At 39.6% G+C, this 13,250-nt stretch overlaps 1 protein-coding gene and 1 pseudogene across 1 annotated transcript; one reads left to right on the top strand and one right to left on the bottom strand.

Moving 5' to 3' along the window:
- Positions 1-1,311: 1,311 nt before the first annotated feature.
- Positions 1,312-2,805, bottom strand: LOC132773483 (afadin- and alpha-actinin-binding protein B-like; annotated as a pseudogene).
- Positions 2,806-4,728: 1,923 nt separating this feature from the next.
- LOC137096849 (uncharacterized) lies at positions 4,729-8,955 on the top strand. Its single transcript, XM_067467078.1, has 2 exons — positions 4,729-6,507; positions 6,538-8,955. The coding sequence occupies exons 1-2, from the start codon at positions 4,729-4,731 to the stop codon at positions 8,953-8,955; spliced, it is 4,197 nt and encodes a 1,398-aa protein (XP_067323179.1).
- The last annotated feature ends 4,295 nt before the right edge of the window (positions 8,956-13,250 follow it).

Here is a 13,250-nt window from a genome sequence, read left to right as displayed (position 1 = left end):
GGATTATATTTTTGTTACTAGTACCAACTTCTTTTTGATGCCAAATCGCTCCTGAGACCCTTAGCACTGAAGTTAAGTGCTTTGTAGATCCATTTTTATGTAATAAAGCTGTGTTTGAACCCTTATTCTGTGTCTGGCGTTATTTAAGGCTTCTGGATCCTGACAATTTATCTGTGCCTTCTATTAATTTGTTTTAATTGTACCTTAAATTCCGATATGTGAGAAAATCAGTATAAATTTATATAGTGCTGGGTTGGTGGACAGGTCTGCACAGGGCTATTATCCTTCACATAAACTACAACAATGTCATCACACATAGAACAAAGTCCACATAATATTTAAAAGTCATCTAAACCAGCACAAAAACACTTTATTTGGTGCATCTGTATATGTTACATAGGCCTAGGCTGAATCTACACTGACATATAATTCACAATGAAGATTAGCTGTATAGAAGATCCAGCCTTAGGTGTTCTAGAACTTGGACTATATACTGCTGATGGCTATTTACAGCTGGACATGATTCCCGAGCTTTTGGAATTTGTTCACTCCTGCTGCAGAACAAGACTAGGCCAAGAAAGTTGCTGGAAAGAAACTTTATCTCAATCAAAACAACTGCATTTTGAAATATGTGACCACAATAGAAGGAAATAATAATAGTTTTGAAGACAAGACAAGCAACAACAACAGAAAAGGGATCTAATTTATTGACTTTCATATTGCACCTGCTATCATCGACCCCAAGTTCAACCCTTGGGGAAAAATACCTCTAAGGATATTAGGGATGGAAACAATCAATGAGATTTTACTTTGGGGAGTTATGTTAGAGTCAGTACCTCTGCGAGACTGATGTGGCAGCTGCTTCGCTTATTCTTTCCTTGCAAACAAGGTGCTGTGCTTTATTGGTTTGCAATCAGAACTGCCTCTGACTAGGAAGCACCCATCTGTGACTCAACGAGTGGCATTGTTTTCATCCTTCTTTCAGAAATAAATATACCAATAGAAAATGGCTCTGTTATTTTAGTATGCCATCAGTATGTTTTAAATTCCCTAAATCTCTTTACCACGAAATGGAAATATTTCATTTCATGGTCAAATGTGACATAATTGAAATCAATTGAATCTCAACTTTTGTACATCATATTTCTATATGGTATATTGTTTATTATTATTTATTTATTTACTTCAAGTATATACCACTTTTCTCAGCCCTTGGGCAACTCAAAGCGGTTAACAATAGCAAAATTCAATGCTCAACATCATAAAAAGAGTTAAAAAACAGTTAAAAACAATGATATAGTAAACAATCAGTTAAACATAACTATAACATCTCCTTAGCGTCTCATAGGTAGAATCAAGATCCAATCTCATAATCCGTTGTTCCATGTTTAATACACGGGCTGAAAACCATTGGTTTGGATCTTTTCTCTCCGTCCTTGGCAATGAACAGAAGAATTCTTCCTTCAGGAGAAGCACTTTCTGCTCCTCAGATTCCTTTCTCTCCCATCCTCGCTGAATAGCTGCTTCAGGGAAGTTTTCTGGCTGAATTTCAGATGCCTTCTTCTGCTCCTCAAGCATGTCCCGCTCCTCCAGGAGCCTTTGCTCTTCCTCCAGGAAGGAAGATCCCTCCTTCAGGTGCTCTGGGAGCTGATGGCAGAAGTCAATGGCTCCTGGAAACACTGCTGCAGCTGTGCCACCGGAGCACTGCTCTCTTCAGTCTCTTCCTTTAGCTTCATGATTTCCTTGTCATGGTCTGTTCCGCTGATGACAGGGTCTTGCCCCTCACCCCTTGAAAATCGGGAGCCATCCTTAGTAGTCACAGCTTGGTAACCAAGGGTCTTCAGGTGATTTCTGAGGCTGTGCCACTGTTCCTGGAAGATCTCATCTAAAAAGCTTTGCTCCATGCCCTGGGCAAGGTTCACATCCTTGCTCAACAGCGGCTCCATATCCTGGCCCACTTCTTTCAACAAGCTGCTTCAGCTTGGCATTCTCTAAAGCCAAGGTCTGCTCCCGCTGTTCCTGCTTGACTAACTGAGTCCGGAGGAGCTCTTCCTCCTTGCTCCCAAGAGATTTTCCTGTTTTCCAGATTGCCCTCTTCCCATCAGGCCCGGGGATCTCAATTGTTCCTCTCTTGTCCCTCTTCTCTTCTCTTGTCCCTCTTCAGCTGGTTCATTCTTTCTTTCAGCTGCATCAGCTCTTGCTCTTTTCTCCTCCTTTCATGGAGGTGTTGTTGCTTTTGGTTTGCTAACGCCCTCTGGAGTTTGGTAATCTCATCCTGTTCTTCCTTTAACGGGCTACTCGGCTGCTTGTTCTTGCTCTGAAGTTACTGCTCCTTGTTCTTTATGGCAGACATTTCTTTTCCACAACCTTCCACCTGATCCTCCAGAGATAGAGGTAAACTCCCCCTTGGAAAGCCTTGAGACTGCAATGTTATATAGATGATAGATAGATAGATAGATAGATAGATAGATAGGCTGTGCAATCGATAAAAAAAATGTTTCAGTACTCATTACAAAATTAGGGAGCACTGACAAGTCATTTCTAAAGTGTTTCTAAAATATTTTCCATTGCAAGCAAGCCCATCTAGTTTCAGAACATTTGGGTCATCCACAGACTTTTAGGAAATTCTTAATGTTTCTAAAAATAAAATCTCCTTTAAAAGAGACCCAAAGGTATCCCCACATACCCCTGTGCAAGTGGGAAAAATACGTTTTTAAATCTGAGAACAATAAATGTATGCCAAAAGAGATTCCTAGAGACCTCTTTCCTAGGAATCACCAGATCCACTAGCAGAACTATGGCCATAACTCCTTTTCTCCACTTACGACTTGGAGCAACACAACAGTACTATATAATGTCATGTGATTCCTGGGAATTCAACAACCACTTTAGGACCCACAAAATGGATACAGAAGACCCTGTAAAACTAGAACTCCAGAAATAATGCCAATTAAAGTAGTGCACTATCAAACTAAATGACGGTGGGTTTGCAAGCCTTAAATTGAATATTGCATCGTATGCACTGATCTAATGAATTAAAACCTACTTACGACAGAGAATTGAAATTTTGCACAGCCATTAGGCAAGTGCAATCAATAATTTATTTTCAAAAGTCATTACAAAATTATGGGATGCTGGTGTTTTGTGTTTCTAAAGTATAGTTAATAAAACTTTAATTGCTATAATGAGAGTAATGAAATGTTTTACTTTTTCATTATAGTAATTGCACAAGTGGGGAAAACTTCAGGGGCTCCTTTTTCCTAATTATTACAGGTTGAAACTTGCAACAATGATAGAACACATTGCCACTATTAGCCCATCAAGTTTCAGAATGTTTCATATATCCATGGACTTTTGAGAAACTTTGAAAGTTTCTATAAACAACATTTAAAAAAACACTACAAGAGCTGGTGGCCATAAAGGAGAAATAAAATAATCATAATTTAAAATGAAAATAATGAGCAGTAAAGCTTACCTGTCCGTTCCTGAGGTTGGGAAGCAAAGAGGTTGGTGGAAGAGAAATTTTCCAGGTGACTTAGAACGCTTTTAGGCTGGCTCAATCTTAAGTCAATATTTGATGAAGCCAAGGCTAAAAGGAAACTTGGCAATATTATTGATCCGAAAACTAACATCTAAAGGTCACGTAGTAGCAGCGCCACCTCCTGTCTGGTTGATGTAAATAGCAGGTAATTTTACACACCTTTTTAAAAGATCAATTGAGGGAAATAATGTATCGTAATCATGGAAGAATTACTGGGGAGGCTGCTTCTGAATAAGTTTTATGTTAAAGATACATATATGAAGACATATGTATAAAGAGATATATATGAAGTTATGAATCATTCTAAAGATTATGTAATTGTCTGGGAGCATGACTGATCAGCTGACAGAGGGGAGCAGTGGAAATTATAATGTCCTGCCAACTAATGTTCTTGGCTGCGTTTCCTCGAGGACAAATTGATATTGATTAGATTGTTAAATGTCAGATCCATATGCGCATGTGTAAACCTGTGAATTTGTGCTATAAATGCTGGAGCAAATCTGACTTCCAACTTGTGTCAAGATATTGTTTTCTGGACACCCTATCGAGCTCGATAGAATTAAAAAGCCTGGAATCAGTTGCCGTCTCCTTTCTCTTCCTTCCTGATTGTACTCTAACGAATCTTCCGCAACATATGGGGGCCCGTCCGGGACTTGAGTCAACAGCGAAGGAACAGAAACGAAGCCTCTTGAGGGCTTGATTGCCTCCACTCAGCGGGTCAGGTAAGACGACGATCAGAAGGGACGAAAAACGGGTGCCCACTGGAAAGACGGCCCGCCTGATCCTCGCCTTCCCTGCCCCTCTAGACTGGGGTACATTGAGAACTAACAGCTTTGATTCCACGGCTCAGGTAAAGGAAAAAGGCTAGCCTTAAAGGTATATGGGAAAAGGTACATGAGAAGTACGTGGGGAACATTTCACTGTAAGATTGTTGCGCAGAAATCAAGTGAAACCCCGAGTGACGTTTTCACACAGAAATCGCACTCACAGGTCAAAGGAACACACTTTCAGGGGAAAGTGATAAGTTTGTTTTGTGTTGAGTGTTTGTTTTGGTTTGTGAAATACTGTGTCTCCTTGCTTCTTTGCTTCTGTATTTTTCCATTCTTTATGCTTTCTGTGCTTACTTTTTTGTCTTAAAAAATATATCTAATTGTGCAGGTGCTTGTGGGCATAAAGAAAAATAGAAAATGGGTGGTATACCAAGTAAGAAGTCTTCAACGCCTCTTGAATGCATGGTGGAAAATTTCTCAAAGTTTAGGGAGTTAACCCAAACACCAGGATGCAATAGCCCCCAGAAATTGAGATCTCTTTGTGAACTAGACTGGGTGCAATTTAATACAGGGTGGCCAAGTGAAGGAAGTTATGATTTAAAAGATATCAGAACAATTGTGAGAATAACAGCCGAGGTTCATCCAGATCAATTTCCATATGCGGAGGCATGGGACAATGCTATAACTACACAGCCCGTATGGCTAAAGAAATGTCAGAATAAAGAATGTGCTGTTTTTGTAGCTCAAACTAATCCAAGAAAACCTCAGGCAGATAAGAAGAAAAAAATTGGAATTTTTCCTTGTCCTGAGGAAGAATTAAGTAACCCTCCTCCTTATGTTCCTATGTACCCACAGTTAAAAGCTATTGACAAAGAAAAGTCAACCCTGACTCCTCAGTCAACATCTTTAACCACGCCAAAATCTTCTGATACCTCTCCTGGGGAGTCTACAAAGTCACCTTTAATAGATCTACCATCTACAAGCAGATGGCTTCGGAATATAGCAGAAGAATTTTTGCAAGATAGTCCCATAGCTGGAAGAACTAGAAGTCATAGTAATCCCAACCCAAAGATTACTTTTCAATTGCCTTTGAGAACAATGGTTCAATATGTACAAGAGAGAGATAGCAAAGGAGAATTAATCCTGACTCCGAAAACTACTTACCAGCATGTGCCTTTTACTACTTCAGATTTGTTAAATTGGAAGTCTAATAATCCTCCTTATACTGAAAACCCTCAGCCACTTATAAATTTGTGTGAAACAATAATGGCTAGCCACCAGCCAGATTGGTCAGATTGCCAACAGCTATTACAGGCTCTCTTTACATCTGAAGAGCGAAGAAGAATCCTTAATCAAGGAACCCAAATAGCACAGGCATATGCTGCTGAGAAAACAAGTTATAATCCCACTGAATGGGCTGCAGGGGCATTTCCTCTGACAAATCCAAACTGGGATCCTAATAATAGCCGAGAAAGGGAATACATAGTCAGATACAGAGAATTTTTAATAGAAGCTTTGAAGAAGGGACCCCAAAAGGTGATTAACCTTAAGAAGATACAGGAAGTAATGCAAGGAAAAGATGAAAGTCCAGGTGCTTATTTAGAGAGATTGTTGGAAGCTTATCGAAAATACAGTCCCTATGATCCTGAATCCAAAGATGGGTCTGCATTATTGAACACTTCATTTGTTACTCAATCTGCCCCAGACATTCGTAAAAAATTGCAGAAGCAAGATGGGTTTGCAGGGATGAATCTGTCCCAGTTAATTGAAATAGCTACAAAAGTATTCATCCATAGGGACGAAGCAGAAAAAAGAGAAAGAAAGAAAATAAGAGAGGAGGATCATAAAATCTTTTTGAACCTTTTAGATGAAAGAGATAAAATGAAAGAATTTGAAAGTGAAAACAGAAGGAAAAGAGGAATGTGGCAGAAGGAAAGAAGAGGAGGACGAGGGATGCCCCTGGGAAGACGCCAGTGTGCCATTTGTCGTCAAGAAGGACATTGGAAGAATGAGTGTCCATCTGCTCAAGGAACGGTAGGAATACAAAGGGGAATGCCATCCCTGAGAGGATATTGGAGAGGAAGAGGCCGGGGAGGAGGCCACCAAGGGGGATATGCTACCCCGGTTCCTGGGGCTAGATATGGAGAGAAAAGAGAAGAAGAATTTGTTGGGATGGTTGGATTGGGAGAGGACTGGACGGAATAGGACAGACCGGCCCCCTTATGCCTAGGCCCGGGGGAGCCACTGGTCAAAATGAATATTGAGGGCCAGGAAATGACTTTTTTAGTAGATACGGGAGCTGACCACTCTGTGGTAACAAAGCCAGTGGCCCCTAAAAATGGACTAGAACTTCAAGTGGTTGGAGCCACGGGTCAAAGACAAAGTTACCCTATGTTACAAAGTAGAAAATGTGATTTAGCAAACCAACAAGTGATGCATGAATTCTTATATATTCCTGAATGCCCAATCTCCTTATTAGGAAGAGATTTGCTTTGCAAAATGAGAGCAATATTGGCATTTGAAGAAAATGGGAAAATGGAAATGACTGTTAGAAAGGGACTCTATACTTTGATTTGTCCTATGTCAGAAGAATGGAGAATATTTACTGTTTGTCAGGAAAATACCGAAGAATGGAAGAGATATGGAGTTCCAGGTGTATGGGCAGAAGACAATCCACCTGGTTTGGCCCGGTGTGTTCCACCTGTACAGGTAGAAGTAAAACAAGGGATGGGACCTGTGGCTATTCGACAATATCCAATACCTCGAAAAGCTGTAGAAGGGATCAATTTGCATCTGATTAAATTACTTGAATATGGGATCCTAAGAGAATGTAGGTCTCCTTGGAATACCCCTCTTTTACCATTACAAAAGCCAGGAACACAAGACTTTCGCCCAGTGCAAGATTTAAGAGCTATAAATCAAGTTACAGTAACCATACATCCTGTTGTTCCTAATCCATATGTACTTTTAAGTTTAATACCAGCAGCTGCCACCCATTTTACAGTCCTGGATTTAAAAGATGCATTTTTTTGTATACGACTTGAAATTGATAGTCAGCCCATTTTTGCATTTCAATGGGAAAACCCCACAACCGGAGCTAAAGTCCAGTATACTTGGACCCGTTTGCCTCAGGGGTTTAAGAACAGTCCGACTATATTTGGAACTGCATTGGCTCAGGACTTACAAGGGTTTCCATCTGACCCTAAAAATAGGGTGCTTTTACAATATGTGGATGATCTTCTTTTGGCAGCCACGTCGCAAAAAGAGTGTTACAGAGCGACTAAGGAGCTATTACAGTTACTTTATGAAAAAGGATATAAGGTTTCTAAAAAGAAGGCCCAGCTGTGTAAAACTAATGTCAAGTATTTGGGTTTTCGTGTGACACAAGGAAAGAGACAATTAGAAATTGAAAGAAAACAAACAGTTTGTGCCATCCCCACCCCCACCAGTAAGCGTCAAGTGCGAGAATTCTTGGGGAGTGCGGGGTTTTGCAGAATTTGGATACCGAACTTTGCTGTAATGGCAAGGCCTCTTTATGAAGCTACAAAGGGGGGTGAAAAAGAACCATTCAATTGGACCCCCGAATGTGCCCAAGCATTTGCCCAGTTAAAACAAGCTTTGGTGCAAGCACCTGCATTGGGCCTGCCAGATTTGGAGAAGCCATTTACCCTTTATGTTGGTGAACGAGATGGAATAGCAGTGGGGGTGCTTACCCAGCTATTAGGAACATGGCCGAGACCAGTAGCTTACTTGTCTAAACAAATTGACAATGTAGCAAAGGGTTGGCCAACTTGTCTACGTGCTGTAGCTGCTACGGCCTTGCTGACTCAAGAAGCTGATAAGTTGACTTTAGGACAAGAATTAACAGTTAAGGTCCCTCATTCAGTAACGGCTATTATGGAATATAGAGGACATCATTGGTTCACAAATAGCCGTATGTTAAAATATCAGACCTTATTATGTGAAAACCCTCGAATCAAGTTACAGGTTTGCAGTACATTAAATCCTGCTTCACTCCTGCCTATTGAAGGAGAACTGCTTCAACATGATTGTTTAGAAACTATGGATGAGATATATTCCAGTAGGCCTGACCTAAAAGATCAACCATGGCCTAAGGCGGATGCCACTCTTTTTACAGATGGAAGCAGTTTTGTTGAAAATGGACAAAGATATGCTGGATATGCAGTAGTAACTGCAACTACTGTGTGGGAAGCAGAACCACTTCCTCTAAACACATCAGCTCAAAAGGCAGAACTGATAGCCCTAATTAGAGCTCTTGAATTGTCAGAAGGAAAAACAGTCAACATTTATACGGATTCAAAATATGCATTTACTACTCTGCATGCACATGGAGCATTATATAAAGAAAAGGGACTATTAAATTCTGCTGGGAAAGAAATACAACATAGTGAGACCATTCTGAGATTGTTAGATGCTGTCTGGATTCCTGCTAAAGTAGCAGTGATGCATTGTAAAGGACATCAATATGGCGAGGATCCTGTGACCTTTGGAAACCGGTATGCTGACACTACCGCAAAGGCCGCGGCCCGAAAGGGACGAGGACAAGAGCCGGTCATGGCCCCTTTGCAGGTAAGAGACTGGTTGCGAAAAGATGACTTGCTATATACTCCAGAAGAACAATAGGCCCAGCGTGAGAAAGCTGTAAAGAAAAATGGATGGTTGGTGTTGCCTGACCAGAGGCTGTTTGTACCCAGGCAGATAGCTTGGGAAATGATTAAGGAGGCACACCAAGAAACACATATGGGAAAAACAGCTTTAGCCTCACTAATGGGATGACAACTTTACATAAATGGACTCGCTGCCCTAACAGGAATAGCCTCAGCCAGATGTCATATTTGTGCTAAAAATAACCCCAGAACAGGGCCAATGCCACCTCCAGGGGTTCAATATCAAGGAAATACACCTTTTGAATCTTTAGTAGTAGATTTCACTGAAATGCCTAAATGTGGGCCTCATAAGTATTTGCTTGTTTTTGTATATACTCATTCTGGATGGCCTGAAGCATATCCCACAAAAACTGAAAAGGCAGCTGAAGTGTCAAAGGCACTTCTTAGAGATATTATCCCAAGATATGGGATTCCTTTGCACATTGGTTCAGGTAACGGTCCTGCTTTTATATCAGAAGTTTTACAGTCCTTGGTCCGACTATTGGGAACGAAATGGAAGTTACATTGTGCTTACCGACCTCAGAGCTCAGGGAAAGTAGAAAGAATGAATCAAATTTTAAAAGGAAAATTATCAAAGATGTGTCAAGAGACTAACTTGCCATGGACTAGGTTACTGCCTATGGCCTTGTTACATATTAGATGTACTCCTACTAAGTTTTTGGGCCTGTCCCCTTTTGAACTCATGTATGGAAGACCTCCACTTGGATTGAGGCATCTTCAAGGAGACATCAATCAGTTGGGACAACAAACATTAAAAAGGGATATCCAAGCATTAGGACAGGCCATAGCCCAACTTCAACAATACACTGAAGAACTGAGACCACCCTGGCCAGCTACTCCTTTACACTCTTTCCATCCAGGGGACTCAGTGTTGATTAAAGACTGGAGAATAGAACCGTTGAGACCAAAATGGAAAGGACCTTTTACTGTCTTGCTTTCAACCCCCACAGCTGTCAAAGTGGAAGGAATCAAAGCCTGGATCCATTATACCAGAATAAAAAAGGCACCACCTGAGTGGACTGCGACTCCTGAGCCAAAAGATCCCCTGAGACTTCATATCATCAAACCAACAGCGCCATGAGACCCAGAAAGAGGACTACGGCTCTGGTTTTGACCACATACCTGGAAGCTGGTCAAATAAATCAGACAGAAGATTGAGGAGCACTGTGGAAGTGCCAACGTGTATGGGACATTCTTCAATAATTGTGATAAATGATTTTGTTTAGAACTGTAATAATTGTGTTGAAAATGTTATTTTTCTTTTCTTGCTTTAAAATGAGGATCTGACATCCTGAGTTTGCGATGCTACTGTGAAACATTCGCTCGCAAAAAGGGGGGAATGTGGTGGCCATAAAGGAGAAATAAAATAATCATAATTTAAAATGAAAATAATGAGCAGTAAAGCTTACCTGTCCGTTCCTGAGGTTGGGAAGCAAAGAGGTTGGTGGAAGAGAAATTTTCCAGGTGACTTAGAACGCTTTTAGGCTGGCTCAATCTTAAGTCAATATTTGATGAAGCCAAGGCTAAAAGGAAACTTGGCAATATTATTGATCCGAAAACTAACATCTAAAGGTCACGTAGTAGCAGCGCCACCTCCTGTCTGGTTGATGTAAATAGCAGGTAATTTTACACACCTTTTTAAAAGATCAATTGAGGGAAATAATGTATCGTAATCATGGAAGAATTACTGGGGAGGCTGCTTCTGAATAAGTTTTATGTTAAAGATACATATATGAAGACATATGTATAAAGAGATATATATGAAGTTATGAATCATTCTAAAGATTATGTAATTGTCTGGGAGCATGACTGATCAGCTGACAGAGGGGAGCAGTGGAAATTATAATGTCCTGCCAACTAATGTTCTTGGCTGCGTTTCCTCGAGGACAAATTGATATTGATTAGATTGTTAAATGTCAGATCCATATGCGCATGTGTAAACCTGTGAATTTGTGCTATAAATGCTGGAGCAAATCTGACTTCCAACTTGTGTCAAGATATTGTTTTCTGGACACCCTATCGAGCTCGATAGAATTAAAAAGCCTGGAATCAGTTGCCATCTCCTTTCTCTTCCTTCCTGATTGTACTCTAACGAATCTTCCGCAACAATCTCCTTGAATTTTCTATACAATGACACAAGATAAAAGGGGATTATTCCCCTCAATTTTCAGAAATATTCATTCATCTATTGATTTTAGGGATTTTAAAAGGTTTTGACAAAAAATATTTTTAAAAAACAACAGCTATCTCATTGAATGTCTCTCATAATAATCAATAGAACCTCAATTTAGGGATTTTTTTCCCAGTCCAGCACAGAGATCTTCTTACTAGAAGTATCAGTCAGTCCTCCTCTTTGCAGATTCAACAATTTATTGGAGCTCTTGCAGGCTCCTGCTATGGAAAAAAATTCTCCTTTATCTTGTTTGGAGCTTTCTGCTGCTGAGTGGAGTTCTGGGAAATGTAGTTTAGGGCAGGGCCTTTTGAATTCTCTGGCATAGGGCTCCTCACCTTCCCAAACTATATTTCCCAGAATTCTGTGCTTTCCCCTCCAGAAAACTCTGTTTTTTCTCTGCTGCTTCTCTCTCCTAATGGCAAGAGGCCAGTAATTTAAAGAGGAAAGGCAGCCTTTTTGGCTTTGTTTTTTGTTTCCCTTGCATTGAAAATGAAACTGACTTTGGGAGACATCTGAGACTTCTGAGATTTACAAAATGCAAACAAAAATGTATTGAGTCAATTTTGATTCTTATGTTTTTGGTGCAAGCCATGTTCATTTAACTAATTTGATATAACTTATGAAGATTAATGAAAAATTGCCCAACATATATATATATATATATATATATATATATATATATATTAGGGCTGGGCGGTTTCATTTCGTTAATTTGTAATTCGTTAAAAATTCGTTTTTTTTTATAACGAAGCGATAACGAACCATTCTGGAGCAACTTAAAAACGAAACGAATTTTTAAATTCATTTCGTAAATGCTTCGGATTCGTTATGTATTCGTTTCGTTATCGTTTCGAAATTGTTTCGTTATTATTTCCGCATGTCTGGGGCAAGTTTTATAGTTGTTTTTTGTTTAATTAGTGAAAAAAAATTATAATATCACACCAACAGTCAACAACAGAGGGAGAGGGAAGCTTCAGAAGTTCCCCCTGTCCCATTTGGAGGTTTTTTAGCGTATTGCGCGGTCGCGTCCGCCATTAACGAATCGATTGTTTCTTATTTGTTTCGTTAATGTATCATAATGTTTTTTAAATTTACGAAATTTCGTAAATATCGAACTTTTTAAAAGAAAAATTTTGGAATTCTTTTAAATATCGAAACGCAAAACCCCCCCAAAAACAAATCGATTTTAGAAACAAATTTTTCCGTTGTTACCCAGGCCTAATTTATATATATATATATATATATATATATATATATATATATATATATATATGCAACTGCTTCAGTAAGGTTGTTGTGAATGGAATTCTCCTTACCAGAAAGGGATTATTACTTTTAAATATAGTATAACTTTGCATTGCAACTGTTACTACACCACAATGAATGGGATGCTGTGTGTGTGCATACACACACACACATCTCAGAAAGTGGTGGAAAGCACATTGCTTTTAACTGAGGTATGTAAGTTGTAAATAAAAAAGAAGAAAATATTATTCACTAATAGAATGATTTGTGTATTGCCATGAGGAACATAGTATGGATCAATGATTTATATGTTTAGAACTAAGGGAGGCAGAAAAGAAAGAAAGGAAAGGGGAGGAGAAAATATCCCTGTAAGGCTCAAAAATGAATCATAAATATCTGTCCTAACACACACACACACACACACACACACACACATATCTTAGAATATTAATAATAAAACTCTGGTCCAGTGAACTAATCTCTGATTCCATGAACTAAAATTTCCTAATATTTCCTGATGCATACATGCACAAATGCACTTTCAATACACCTTTCTATACCACATAGACACAAAGTGGCAAACTAAATGAGAAAGAGTTGTTGAAGCAGCCTGATTTTGCACAGCTGCAAACTATATGAATTCTCTCCCCCCCCCCCCCCCCCCGCACACACACACATACAAACACAGACACACACTTTGGTTGTATAAGCAAGTAGTTAGGTCCAGCGCTGCACAATTTGCACAAACCTTCATTTTTTCCCCATCCGCAGCTTCTCTCAATACTGTATTGGAATAGGTGGCTGGAAGACAAGACTAATTCTTGAATATTGCC

The sequence above is a fragment of the Anolis sagrei genome, chromosome 4 (genome assembly GCF_037176765.1).
Source record: "Anolis sagrei isolate rAnoSag1 chromosome 4, rAnoSag1.mat, whole genome shotgun sequence".
Lineage (NCBI taxonomy): Eukaryota > Metazoa > Chordata > Lepidosauria > Squamata > Dactyloidae > Anolis > Anolis sagrei.
This window is presented reverse-complemented; position numbering and strand designations above follow the sequence as displayed.